The following is a 15,164-nucleotide window of genomic DNA, read 5'->3' as shown; positions in this document are numbered from 1 at the left end:
CCTAGGGATTCGCATCCACTGGTGCTCTGAAGGCAGACAGAAACATAATGCATTGTCTTCACTCCCATGGATGTAAGAGGTCCCTAACCCGGAGTGCTCAGCTGCAAAGAATTAGAAATGTTCTGAAGAAGTTACCAGTGGAAAAATGTGAAGCTTGGACCTAGCAGCCAGATATAATATACTTGCAAAGTTACAAATTTATATTAGTACAATTCAAATATGTGTAGCTTGATTGCATGGCTGGCATATGTACCATAACATGTGTGTTTTCTCTTTTACAGTTTAGAAAAAACTCATTTATTGTTACCTTCAGCCCTGAATATAAATATTTTTATTCCTTTGTAAATTTTTCTTTATAAATAACAAAAAATAATTAACTCTTAAAGAGTGTCTACTATGTACAAAACATCATTTTAAGTGTTTTCCATGTATCAGCTCACTTATTCTTCACTAAATTTCTGTGTGACAGAGTATTAATTCCATACTCATTTAGTAGATGAGAAACAGATGCACAGAAAGTTAAATATTTTGCCCAGAGTCACATAGGTAGTGAGTTGTAGAGTTGGATTTGAACCCAGATGGTCTGGCTGCCTATTCTGTACCTTTAACTATCACTCAGAACCATCAAACTACTTGTCCATGGTCCCATATCTTCTCAGTGGGAAAGCTAAGACCACTCTCAGTTCTTAGACTTTAAATAAAGACCTCCTGCCTGCATGTGTGGAGTGACTATTGTTTGACTCAGTCAATCAGAAAGATGCAACAAATTACTGCCTTATTAGCTGTACTCTCCCAAGAGCTTTACAGCAACTATCTATCAACAGAAGACTCAGTACCCATTAAACAAACAAAAACAAGCAAACAAAAAAGCTTTGCAGAATCATCTCCCCTGAAATTTGCCTCTTCTCCTGAGGCCTCTGTCAAGACAAGAATAGAGATTTTGGTGGAGTATATACACTGGCTTTTGAGGGAGCTTCTCCAGCCAGGCAGCAATCTACAGAGCATTGATTGGCTCAGTATCTGAAGAACTAGGATTTGACTCTCAACTCTGCCTCCCTCCAGTTTCATTTTGATTTCCTAAATCAAAATGAGTGATTTCCTAAACTTCTCTGAGCTTCAGTTTCCTCATCTGTAAATGGAGTTTGTAAAAGCTAGCTTATATGGATACTAAATGTGAGAGCTTGTCTGAAGTGTTAATCTCTTCCTCACCTCATCATTTAGCAAGCTTAGTTTTACAGCAGATGCTACAGATGAATTGGGACACTGTTCAAATATTTCTTTTATCACTTCTATTATTTGTCGTCGTCGTTTTTTTTAAATCTCCAGGAATCTTAGTTGCTTCAATCTAGTTGTAATAATCTATCTACTTCCTAACAGTTAATCTGTAGCCTTTTGTTAAAAATAAATCTATCGTATCAGCATTTTAAGAAGCACATTATAGCTACAAAATCCTACCAGGAATTCACTGATGACGCAGATAGAGATCAGTAGGTTCTACTTGAGTAAATCATCATGAAGCAGTGAAAGCGGGCTTGGCACAGAATAAGGACCCAATTACTCTCCAAAGAATTAAATAGTAGAAATACTATCTTTTCAGTAATTCCATAATTCAATGACTGGGAAATGTAAACTTCTAAAGCAATTTTCCTCATAAAATGTCTGACTGCATTTCCCAAAACCTTTTATAATTTGTTTTCCTTTACTTCCTTCTCACTCAAGTCCTGACTCACTAATATTCCAGAATAAATGGGCTTTCCTTTCGGAGCCTGCCTCCTTCTCTATTATCCCTGCCCTTTCCCAGGCATGCAGATTCTTGCTCTTTCCTCCTTCCCCCAGCAAAGCATAACAGAGAAAATGAGCAGCATCTGATCACAATGCCATTAGCTCTCTCGTGAGAGCAGTTGCTCTAGGAAAGACAAGATACGGGCATTGCACACTGAACTCTGCCAGCTTAACAATGTTGGTACTAAAATTGTATAGTTTATAGAGTTTTAAGTTTCTCTGGCCCAATTCATCAGAAGGAAATGAGATGTAAATAGTGGAATATCAGATATCGCAAGTCCATTAATAAACTTTATTTGTAATGCTGCAGATCAGGTTCCTGGGGAAGCAGACACTGAGATGGAGATAACATGAAGGATTTTTATTAGGGAGAATTCTTTGGATCAATACTTGGGGAAGCAAAGAGAAAGAAGCAGGACTGAGCAGAAGGAGAAGTTGAAATGTGATACAGTCTCAGTGAAGATCTCGGCAAGTCCCACGTGGAGCTCTGAAACTGGCATGGCCTTACACTCCAAGTTGGGACAAAGTCTAGGCCTTCAGGGCCTCGTATTGACCTGTCATTGGATGTGGGCTATCTCAGGTCAGAACGTGTACTAGAGAAAGGTAACCCTTATCATAACTGTGTTTTAGCAACTGAGGGACTGACTTTCACTACTGAAGAGAATCATAGTATGTAGCAGGGCATCCATTGCCTGTCCTTAAGAGGTTTTTTTTTGTGACCTAAAATCTTTTACTTCAGAGGGTGAACCAAGGTCAGATTGTTACCATTTCAGCTTTTTACTGGTAGCGCCGGTTCTCCTTTCTCCTCCTGTGTTTTCCCAGTTGCGATAATTACTTGTCCTAGATTCTGTTCCTAGTGCATCTCCTCTCCTATTCCAATTCCTTTCGAAGAATTGAATCATGACCTGCATTTCCAAAGTCTACTAAGGACTTCTAGAACAGACAGCCTCACATGTCTTACCCGTGAGAGTTAAAATTAAAAATAAAAGCTACAAGAATTTATAGTTGCCAGATGAGCCATATCAGCTAGAGTTGAAAGGCTTAATTAATAGTTCTATTAACTACTTATAGGAATATATGGATTTATTGAGAGTGATGGGAGTTTCTTTCATTTTCTCCTTTAGAGTTGTTGGGATTTAATTAACTCAGTCAGAAAAATCCTCTAAATTCAAGAAGGTGTTCCTCACTTCTACTGTATCATATTACCTTGCCTTCAAACTTTCATCAACAAATAATTTGCTGTAATATTCCATCTGGTGAGGTCATGCCATACCAAGAGTGATAAGAGAAAAAAGACAGAACCAGAGTGGTGGGATCTGAGGATTATGAGAACTAAAATATAAATGACCTATAAATGAGAGATCCTAGAATCCTAGAAGACTTGAGACTTCCAAGATAAAGCAAAGAAATTATACACATATACACAACCTTAGAGCATGTGTGAAGGTAGAGTCTGCCCATAGTTTTGGGAAGGAAATTAGAATTTCATGAATGAGCACAGAGAATCTTTGCTAGGGTGTCATAAAAATTAACATTACTTTCAGCTATATAAATTAGATGCGTGGGGCAGAGTGTGGTATTCCTCTCATGCCAAGAAAAATAAAAGAAGTCCATGCCTGGAAATTGTACTAGAAGGAAATATACTCTAATGAGAATTATAACTCCATTTGGAATGGCTTCAATTTTTATTAATACTTTATTATTTTCACATTTTCTTATTTATTTTTAATAAAATTGGGTCCCATCTGGGCAAGCAGAAAGACGACATTCTGATTAGGGTTCCTCCATTGGCCTAGTCCTCTGAGCTGCCCATAATGACTCTGATGTTAAATAGTGTTTCCATTAAATTCCCTGACAGCTCTCTGAGCCCCAGGAGGAGATGTTCGTCTCAGAACCCAGTTGCTGCCCAGAGTGGGAGAGATTGACAGCTCTGCAAGTGTCAGGCTTAGTTACCAGCAGTTCTCTATCTTAGCAATTGTCATAATCAGTCGTTCACTTAGATAAGGTATAACTACAAATTATACTCCAAAAATAAGTGATTAACTATTTCATCATAGTAATTTGCTTATTCTTAAATACTCAATTTCTTTCTTGCACACAGCACTTGTAAGGAGACTATTCTAATGCCCTGTCAGATGTGATTACCCATCTTGTGCTCCAGTGCACACTCTTCACTTTATAGTTACCCAGCTTCTACATTGCAATGTGGAAAACTGTAGGTGTTGACTACAGCAAGACTTCATTGAGTATTTACTCTTTTAAACACTACAGTGCTCTCTTTATAGTAGTATTATCCCATTAATTTTCAACACATTATAGACAGTTTTAGGCCACATTTATCAAAAAGGAAACTGAGGCTAAGAGGCTAGAAGGAATTTGCCTAGTAATACGTAACAAGCAAGTAGCAGCCTCATGATTTGAACACATGGCTGACACATGTAAAACCCTGACCACTATGCCATGTACTGTCCCTAGAGAAACAGGAGCACCAGAGCACAACATTCCTGATTCACTCTAAGCAGTTTCATTATCTAGTGGGAGGACAGTGTGAGCCAATGTGTCTCAATATGCTAGGACAATTCTAGCATGTGATTAAGCTAGAACTGTGGAAATTCAAAGACCCTATCTGCAATTTTCTACTGTGTGGCTTTGACAAATTAATATTTTTAAATTAAATTCTTATATTATTTGAAAATATGCAACAGTAATGCACAGTTCTAATTTTTGTAAGATTGGGAGATAACACATGAAAAGCCGTGTCTTTGATGAAGAGTAAGTGCTTAAAAATGAACACTAACAACTATCACAGCCAAGAGTTGCCTAGGAGATGTGATAATTAAATGTGATATGGTATCGGATGTGGCCCTGGAACCAAAAAAAGCACATTAGGTAAAAATTGAAGAAATTTGGAAGTATGAGCTTTAGTTATACTGTATGAATTTAAAAGCAGAGTACTAATATATGATAATAACATGGAAAACTAGGTCTGGGGTATATAGGATATATCTGTACTATTTTCACACTAATTCTGAAAATATAAACCTATTCTGAAATAGTTCATTAAAAAATAATAGTAACTAACACTAGATTCATACCTGAGTTTTCATTATTTTTTTAACTATAATCACTGTTCTTTTTAAAGATCAACAGTCACAATATGCAGATAGATATCACAGACTATATCTGGAAATTGATCCATTTTTAGAAACACAAATGGATGGAAAAATATATGTCCAATGAAAAGCAATTATGCATTGTCTTGGATTTCAGACAAGCTGTAGGAACAGAATCTGTGCCAACTTCTTCAGATCTACATGCCTTATAAGAAACTAAGAAATTTAATATTTTCATCTGCATTTCCTACTTTAGGTGCAGATTATGCCATTTCCATAAATAAAATACTTTTATTAGTATTCATTTAAAATAAATATGTATGTATAAACACATATATACTTATATACATATATATGTATGTACATTTTTTTATTCTACTTTATTAGTAAGAGGACAGTGTGAGCCACAGTCACAAATAAGCACTTTTATCTGCAGAAGGTCTGGTTTCTCAGCAAGGGAACATGCTGGAGATGTGCATGTTAACTGATGAACCAAAATAGATTTTATAGCATTCATATTTCTTATTTGGTTAAAACCTTTATGAATATCAGGTAAAAACACTATGAAAGGAAAAGCATATATATATTTTAAAGAAAAGGTTAGATACTGTTTGATAACTGGTTGATAATATTTAGGTCTACAGCAGTAATCTTTCTGTTCAGAATAGTTAACCTCAGTCACAGGCAGACACTGGGCCTTTAATTGTGGCAGGTAATCAAAATGTGCAAAGAATATAGTGTGTTCATGATCACAGAGAGGAATGATAACTATGTGCATCAAAGATAAACCACACACACATGCATACACATGCTGTACACATTCACCACAGTCTACAAAAGATTCTAAGTCATTTGTAGATGTTTAATGGACCCATTTGCACAAGATCCCTATGCCTTGAGCAAAGACAGAACTTAAAGAAAGACAAAGTGCTTCCTATGAGAGGTAACCTTTTAACACAAGAAAAAAAATGGTCTTACTTGCTTTTGAAGTAGAATGCTGCACAGAACATGCCCACGATGATAATTCCAAAGATGATACATGAAATTGACAGCACCTGCCTTTGATAAACTTCTTCACTCTCTGTGAATTTGAAAACAGAATTAGAAATGATGTTAGTAAGACACAGCAGAGACAATCTCCATCTTTGTACTTATGAGCTGAAAAGAGTCTTTTAAAGCAAACATTTTTGTTGTTGTTGTCATGAATAAGAAAACATGAGGAAGTTATTATGATTCAATTTCTTGCAATGATATATAGAATAGCTGGTTGCTTTTTTTTTTTGTATCTGCATGGCTAAATCAGAAATACACAGATATCACAATTATAAATCTTATTATCAAAAGACATTCTATGACTTTAGCACATACTTGGGACATACATTTTGAAATTATGGTGGGGTTCAAGATAATCTGCCAGAGAAACAAATATGTGTCCATCAGAACTTTCCTGTGCCAGGGATGACTTCCAATTTATTATATGATACTGATTTCACTGTAGTTTATGATTTGGTCCTTGGCTGTCAGTTTACAATTCATCTACCCATTACTATGATTGACATCACTAATGAAAGAGAACTTCAGTATGCATGTAAATATTTATTCATCCATTCTGTGACTTCTTCAAAATCAATGATCTGGCACAATAATTTTAACCTCTATTATCAAGGTCTCATAGCTTCTTATTACATAAAAACAAGAATTCATAAATAAAGCATTTCACTTTTTAGCTGTTATCATTTAAATTCCAAGCTCATTTTCTGAAATATGTCTACTGAAACAGTTCTTTCATCCATCAAGACCCTTTTAGCCATAGATCACAGAAATTTCTTTCTATTAATTATCCTTATTTGCCTTATTTCTCTCTTTATACAACATAGAGATTATGGTCCATGATTACAGTCATGCACTTTCTTGCAAATACCCTCAATTACTGTATCCTTTTCTCCTTGCCTTTTACCCATTTGGCAAAATACTGTATCCAAGAAACTGCCTTTTCCTCACTTCTACCTTAGACAGTTCAGAAATGGAGACAAGATTGCACAGTTGAGAAGACGGACATTAATAAAAGTAGACAATCACATTGCTTGTCATTGTTAACTATCACATTGTATAACAACCTCATCAACTTGCTTCCCCATTTTATTAATGATTATCTATACCTTTTCCATACTATTCAAGCATTGACTTACCCACTTCTTCCTCATTCTCAGATCTTCCATATATATTATAAAGAAAAGGAAGTCAATATAGAAGAAATCTTCTCTATTTACAACAAAAATATATAAAATTAACTGCATCTGTATTTATTCTCTTTTGTTTCTCTCTTCTTAATGTAGTACAGTAGTTCTCAAACTTTAATGTGCATTGGAGTCACCTTGAGGGCTATTGAAGAGCAGACTGACACTTTCTCTCCCATAGTTACTGATTTAGTAGCTTTGAAATGAGGACAGAGTATTTGCATTTTTTTAAAAATTTCCAGATGATTCTGATGTCGCCGGTCTATGAAACATATTTGAGAATGATTAAATTAACTAAGAATCCTCAGAACACAGATCAACTATATAAGACTAACTTGAGGGAGATTTGTTTTTCTTTGTTACCGCAAACTATGTTATCCATTTTGGACCTTCTAAATCAAAATGTTTAAAAGAAATATTTTTTTTTAAATTAAGTTTATTGGGGTAACATTGGTTAATACAATTATATAATTTTCAGGTGTACATTATAATTTAACATCTGTATATTCTATTGTGTGTTTACCACCCAAAGTCCAGTTTCCTGCAGCTACCACATTTGATCCCCTTTACCCACTTAACACTCCCCCTAATCTCCCTAAATTTGACCCCCTTTACCCCATCTATCTCCCCCCTCCTCCCTTACCTCCTACCCTCTGGTAACCATGAGTCTATAGTCCATGTCCATGAGTCTCTCTTTGCCTTGTTCATTTGTTGCTTTTAGGTTTATATCCCATATATAAGTGATATCGCGTGGTTTTCAACCTTTTCTGCCTGGCTTATTTTGCTTAGCATGATTATCTTAAGGTCCATCCATGTTGTCATAAATGGCAGTATTTCATCTCTTTTTATGGCTGAATAATATTCCATTCTATATATGTACCACAGCTTCTTCAGCCAATCATCTACCTTAGGACACTTCAGTTGCTTCCATGTCCTGGCCACTGTGAATAATGCTGCTATAAACATCAGTGTGCAAATATCTTTATACATATGATTTTTTAAGTCTTTGGGGTAAATACCCAGTAGAGAGATTGCTGGATCATATGGTAGATCAATTTTTAGTTTTTTGGGAAACCTCCATGCTGTTTTCCATTGTGGCGGTACCAATTTGCAGTCCCACCAGCAGTGTATGAGGGTTCCTTTTTCTCTGCATCCTCTCCAGCATTTGTTACTTGTCCTTTTGATTATACCCATTCTAATTGGTATGAGATGGTATCTCATTAAGGTTTTGATTTGCATTTCTCTAATAGCTAGCGATGTTGAGCATCTTTTCATATGTTTGTTGGCCATTTGTATGTCTTCTGGGGAGAAGTGTCCGTTCAGACCCTCTGTTTATTTTTTGATTGGATTGTTTTTGTTGTTATTGTTGTTGAATTGTATGAGTTCTTTGTCTATTTCGGATATTAGGCCCTTATCGGAGGTGTTGCTTGCAAATATATTTTCCCATTTGGATGGTTGTCTTTTTACTTATTGATGGTTTCTTTAGCTGAGCAGAAGCTTTTTAGTTTGATGTAGTCCCATTCATTTATTTTTGCTTTTACTTCCCTTGCCTTTGAGGTCAAATTCATAAAATCCTCTTTAAGGTCAAGGTCCTTGAGTTTCATTCCTATCTTTTCTTCTATGCATTTCATTGTTTCAGGTCTAATATTCAGGCCCTTAATCCATTTTGAGTTAATTTTGGTATGTGGTGATAGACAACAGTCTAGTTTCATTCTTTTGCAGGTGGCTTTCCAGTTTTCCCAGCAGCATTTATTGAAGAGGTTTTCCTTTCTCCACTGTATGTTTTTGGCTTTTTTGTCGAAAATTATTTGCTCATATAAATATGGGTTTACTTCTGGACTCTCGATTCTGTTCCACTGGTCCTTGTGTCAGTTTTGCTACCAATATCATGCCGTTTTGATTACTGTTGCTTTGTAATATAATTTGAAGCCAGGCAGAGTGATGCTCCCAGCCTTGTTCTTTTTTCTCAGGATAGCTTTGGCAATTCGAGGTCTTTTGCGCTTCCATAAGAATCTGATGATTTTTTGTTCTATTTCGTTAAAATATGCCGATGGAATTTTGATGGGGATTGCGTTAAATCTATATAATTAGATAATATTGTCATTTTAGATAATATTGTCATTTTAACTATGAAGAAATGTTTTTTTATTGTTTCTCATGTACACTAAAGTTAGAGAATGATTCGTTAAAGAAAGTGCTATATTTTTATCAAAGATTAATATCTTTGGATACCATGATGTGTTCTATCATTCAGGGTCTTTACAATAACAAAATAAAAAGGAAGGGAAACTCCAATTTACTCTATGATTCCAGCATTACTTTTATGTCAAAAAAGACAAAGACATAAAAAGATAATAAATATCAAACATATATCCCTTATTGACATAGATGCAAAAGTTCTTAAAAAGTTTTTAAGGGAATAAAATCCAGTAAAATGTTAAAAGTAATATATCATGACCAAGCGGGGTTTCTACAAGGCACGCAAGGTTGGTTTAATATTTTTAAATTAATTTTTAAATTGTGATTTACAATTTTAACAGTCAATAAAAATAATTTATCAGATTAGAAGGAAAAATTACTAACTACCAACTAACTAAAAATTACTAACATCTAACATTCGTTCCTGATTAAAACTCTCAAAATCTAGAAATAGAAGAGAACTTCCTCATCCTGATAAGGAATATCTATGAAATATCCATACCTAAAAGACTGAATCATTCTCCCCTAAGATCAGTAATAAAGCAATAATATTCACTATTACCACTTCTATTCAACATTATATTTGAGGTTTAGTCAATGGAATAAGGCAAAAATAAAAATTAAAGCCATGCAATTTGAAAAGTAGAAGAAAAACCATATTTGCTCTTAAACAACATGATCATTTATGGAGAAAAGCAGATGGAATTTCCAAAGAGCTAGTATAACTAATGAGTAAGTTTAGCACGTTTGTAAGATATAAGGTAGCAGGATAGATACCAAAATTAAATGCATGTCTATTTAATAGTAACAAAGAATCAGAAATCAAAATAAAAGTATCATTTATAATAACATCAAAATATATAAAGTACATAGAGATAAATTTGACAAAAGATACATAAAGCCTGTACACTAAAAACTACCAAACTTTACTGAGAGAATTTAAAGAAAACCTAAATAAATAAAAAGATATATTATTTTTATGGATTAAAAGATAATATTACTAAGATGTAAATCTAAGTTAGTGGATAGAGTTCAATTTTATTAAAAACCTCATGAAACATTTTATTATTATTATTGTTGAAACTGACAAGTTCATTCTAAATGTTATATGGAAATACAAAAGATGTAGAGTAGTTAAAACAACTTGTTTGTAGCTAAGAGAGTAAATATGAAGGACTCAAATTACTTTATTCCAAGACTTATTATATAGCTATAGTAATCCAGGCAATACTGTATTGGCTTATTTATAGACAGATAAATCAATAAAACAGACAAGAGAGTCCAGAAAAATATATAAACATATGTGGCCAATTGATTTTTGAAAAGATTCCAGGGTAATTCAATGAGGAAAGAATATTTTCAAAAAATGACATTGTACAATAGTATAGCCATATCTGCAAAAATGAAACTTGACCCTAACTTCTTACCTTATTCAAATATAAACTCACAAAAGATAATAGATCTTAATGTAAAATTTCATACTTTAAAACTTTTAGAAGAAAATATAGGACAAAATCTTAGTAATCATGTGTTTGGCAAAGACTTAACTACAGTACTTAACTACAGTACAAAAGATATGAACTATAAAATTTTTTAAATCAATAACGTAAATTTCATCAAAATTAGCAATGTTTGCTTTTCAAAATACACCATTATGAAAATGAAAAGGCAAAGCACTTTCTGGGGAAAAAAATCTGCAAATATATATTCGATAACACAGACTTGTATCTATAATATATACATGAATCTCTTACTACTGAATAATAAGACAAACAACCCGATTTAAACCCGATTTAAAAATGGGCAAAAGATTTGAATAAACACTTTTCCCAAAGACATATAAATGGTAAATAAGTACATAAAAAGATGCTCAACAACATAAGTCATTATGAGCTATAATGAGCTATATGATATCCTTACTAGAATGGCTAAAATTAGGCTAAATTAAAGAATAATCATACCAACGGTGTGAAGCAATTTGAACTCTCACATACCTCTGGTAGAAATGTAAAATGGTAAAACCACTTAAAAAAATAGTTTCATGAAAGTTAAACATACCTCTACTTTATGATACAGCCATTCTATTCCTGGGTATTTATACAAGACTAAAGAAAGCATATATTCGTTATGTGCATACATTTTCATAGCAGTTTTATTTGTAATACTAAAAGACTGGGAACAATCCAAATGCCCGTTAACAAGAGAATGGATAAACAAATTGTGTTATATCCGTACAATGGAATATCACTCAGCAATAAAAAGGAATGAACTATCAATATAAGCAACAATACACATGTATCTCAGAATAATTATGCTGCGTGCAAGTCAGATTAAAAAAAAAAAAAAGTCATGTGGCTCTGGCAAAGCAGCCTGACATTTTACATGTGGAAAGATTCAAATTAGAGGAATAAAAAATATGTGTCATTGAGACCTTGTTTGGGCATATTGCTATCTTAAAGAATGCCATCCTTTTCATATTTGTGAGCTCATTAAATTTTCCAGTTGAACCAGGAAACAAATAAGTACTTGTACCAACTATAAAAAATTTCATTTCACTTAACTGCTGTGAGTTGATGACTGTAATGTAATAAGGATGACTTGTATATGATAATTTACCTCACCTGTCCTGTACCAATAAAATGATGGATAAGATCATGTCCATTAAACTGAATGATTTCCTCATGAAAACTATGTGGTGTTTTGTTCTTATTTGAAGCTAGTCAAATATAGCCAGAGGAATGCACAAAATCAATTCTGAGTTTAAATCAAGAGTGAAATTAAAACTCTAAAGACTGTGAGTAACTTTATAGAACCAGATGTAGTTACAATGATGGTACTATCAATGCCTTTGATTCAAGAACTAGCATGGTAAGGTGCAAGAAGCAAGGGTTTCAGAGTCCGGAAATTTTGGATTTGACTTTAATTTTAGCCACTTTTAATATGAGTAACCACAAATATATTACTTTACCTTTATAGATTTCAATTTTCTATCAAAATAAAGGCAATGATATGAAATGGCTACTGTAATAAATGTTATAATAAACAGGCATATAATGTTACAAAAACATATAATATAAATTAACCTATTCATAGACACCTATTCAGATCAGAGATCTGCAGTATAAGATTAAGAGCCAACTAGGCAAGAGTAATGGGGATGAAGAGAACGGCCCAGAAAGAGAAAAAAGCTTATGGAAGGTCCTGCGGTAGAAGATAAATGACATGTTCAAGAATCCGGAAGATATCTCCTACCTCAGGGCCTTTGCACAAGCACTTTTCCATTGCCCAATGAGGACTTGGTGTGCATTGAACATGACATTACAACAGCAGGAAGGTACTGGAGGATTTGAAAGGAGAGAAGTATAATGTGATAATATTTACATTTCTTTTTTCTTCAATGTGGAGAAAAGGCTAGAAGAGATAATGTAAATATAGAGTCTTGTTAGGAGTCTATTGTGTTAGCTCAGGTAAGACGCAAGGGATATTTATTTGACAGTAGTAACGACCGTGGTGGGGAATGAAATAAACAGAAGTGAAAAGCAGTTAGGTTGAAAATATTTAAGGGGCTAGATGATGATGATCTTAACAAAGAATATGTTGAAGAAGGTCCCAACTTGGAAGGAGAGATGAAAAACCCAGTTTTGGACACTGAGTTTTAAAGGCCTGTAAGATAACCAAATAGAGTTGTCAAGTAGACATTTAAACATATAAATCTAGGCTAAGAGGAGGTGACGGTGTTCTGAATATAAATATTTAGGGGATATGCATATACTGAAACCAAGGATGTTGCTAAGATAGCCCTAAGAGAAAATATAAATTAACGAGAGAAGACTGCCTAAGATAGAGCTGTGAGGGACTCCAAAATTTCATGAAAGAGTAGGGAAGGAACCTGTTGAGGAGATGAAAAGGGGGCAGCTAACAACAACAACAAAAAGTATCGTGAACAAAAACATAAAGGGTTTTTCTGAAAGTATAGGCTATTGAATGCTTTTGATAGGCCAAATAAGATACAGTCTTTTAATTTAGTGATGAAGCAATCACTGAGGAACCTGCCTATGCTCTTTTGATGAAATCATGAAGGTAGCCCCCATAATTTCCTGGGTCCTCTGTTTCATACTTTTCATATGCTGCGAGGCAAATGTAATTTCTCCAAATCAACCCTGTTTTCCATCTAGAATCTAGAATTCCAGAAAGCAGTGAACATCTTACTTGTAAATTGGAGCTACCATTAGCTTCATTGCAGAGAAGTTATGAGGATTAAATGAGCTAAGATATAAAGTGTCTCAGTTCCTAACTCTGAGTAATCATTAAATATTAAGCTGAACCACATAAAACTGTCATTTGAGGAGGGCAATAAATGAGTGAACACTGGCAATTTGATTCTATCTAATATGTAGTAACTTATTATTCTATGGAATATTAACATTTTTACATCACATTTTTAAAAACCCAGATTATAAAGTCATTTTCGAGGGCAAAACCAATTTTCGCTTAAATAGGAATTGGTAAAGAGTGTTTTCATGATTTCCAGCTCCCAGTTTTGGTCCTTTTTCCTTTTCTGTTATGCACAGGACTTGCTCCTCTTTTTTATGTGATCATATTGCTATAAAGGTGGAAACTAGAGAGGGTAATGTTATGGTGAAATTTCAGAAACTGACATCGGACCATTAAAAAAATTCTTTGGCAGGCAGCCTGGACTGAGACTTTGAAAGAGACCATTGCTCTCCTTAGCTGCACCATTGCCCACCTCACTCAAGGAGCAGTGTGATTGGCTGATGTGTACACCTGGGTTTAAGCACCAGCTACAGCTATTTTTATCCTCTCTTATCCATGGTCTTTGTCAATAAAATGGGGGAAATACTATATACGTCATGTATTCGTGAAGGATTTCAATAAGAGAGCACAACTAAAATGCTTACAAAAATGCCGGTTCCTTCCTTTTCCCTTTTTATCCTGGAGCCAGTATTCAAGTAAAAAACAGGCCTTTAAAATACTCCACTTCTTTTATGTAAAACTAACCTTACCTACAGGCAGTCTGTGACTTCCTGTCTCTGGGCCCCACTGTCTGTTCCCTGAGACCTAAATCGAAGGAAATTACTTTTATGTCATTTTCTTTACTCATGGTTCCTTGTACTTTTACTCTTCATAACTGCATTTTTCAACTAGTGGTTTTGAATTTGCTAGAAAGATGTTTTGGAGGATGCAATGCAAACGATCTTCCTTGGGGCATGGGCTATCTTTCATACTGTCCTTCACATAAGAAAAATGTGTTCCTTGTTGCCAGAGACGCAGCATTCTTGGAAAACATGTAGGCTACAGCATTGCATACTAAACTAGAGAGCTCACAGTTTAGTTCCTGGTGTGCAAGTCTGCCTGACAAGAATGCTTTTGAAAACTGTAGACTTCTAGAAGCCTCTCTATAAAAACCTACTAAGCTATAGGAAAAAACGATGATACCCAAAGAAAATTATAGTTGCTGTTTTCCTATACCATTTCCCTATGGAGATCTCTATATTAACTGTAGAGGTATAGGTGACCATGATGAACTGTAAATCTCTATAAATGTGAGAGAAGAGGAAATGTTCTTAAAGGTGACTCCACATCCCCTCCAAGTATGAGACCTTAGGAGTCCACTGCCTCTTGAGAAACTTTCCTTTGTACCACCAGTTTTAATTAGGTCTATAAGACATCAAACTTAAGCACACACACACATACACATCAGTAAGTCATATATAAGACAAAAAGCTTTTCCACCTAGACCACTTCATATTCAACATATTCAAATCATACCTTAGGTGTCAAATGAAAGCATGATTATTTTGATAGTTCATTC

General features: G+C 34.4%; 1 protein-coding gene across 1 annotated transcript in view; it reads right to left on the bottom strand.

Moving 5' to 3' along the window:
• Positions 1-15,164, bottom strand: part of NRG3 (neuregulin 3) — a 1,091,888-nt gene that overhangs the window by 24,130 nt on the left and 1,052,594 nt on the right. The window contains exons 8-9 of the mRNA XM_011355455.1: positions 5,874-5,976; positions 4,581-4,647 (exon numbers count right to left, since the gene is read on the bottom strand). Coding sequence (XP_011353757.1) covers positions 4,581-4,647; positions 5,874-5,976 — 170 coding nt within the window. The remainder of the gene's footprint in view (positions 1-4,580; positions 4,648-5,873; positions 5,977-15,164) is intronic.

This window comes from Pteropus vampyrus, unplaced genomic scaffold, assembly GCF_000151845.1.
Source record: "Pteropus vampyrus isolate Shadow unplaced genomic scaffold, Pvam_2.0 Scaffold20, whole genome shotgun sequence".
Lineage (NCBI taxonomy): Eukaryota > Metazoa > Chordata > Mammalia > Chiroptera > Pteropodidae > Pteropus > Pteropus vampyrus.
This window is presented reverse-complemented; position numbering and strand designations above follow the sequence as displayed.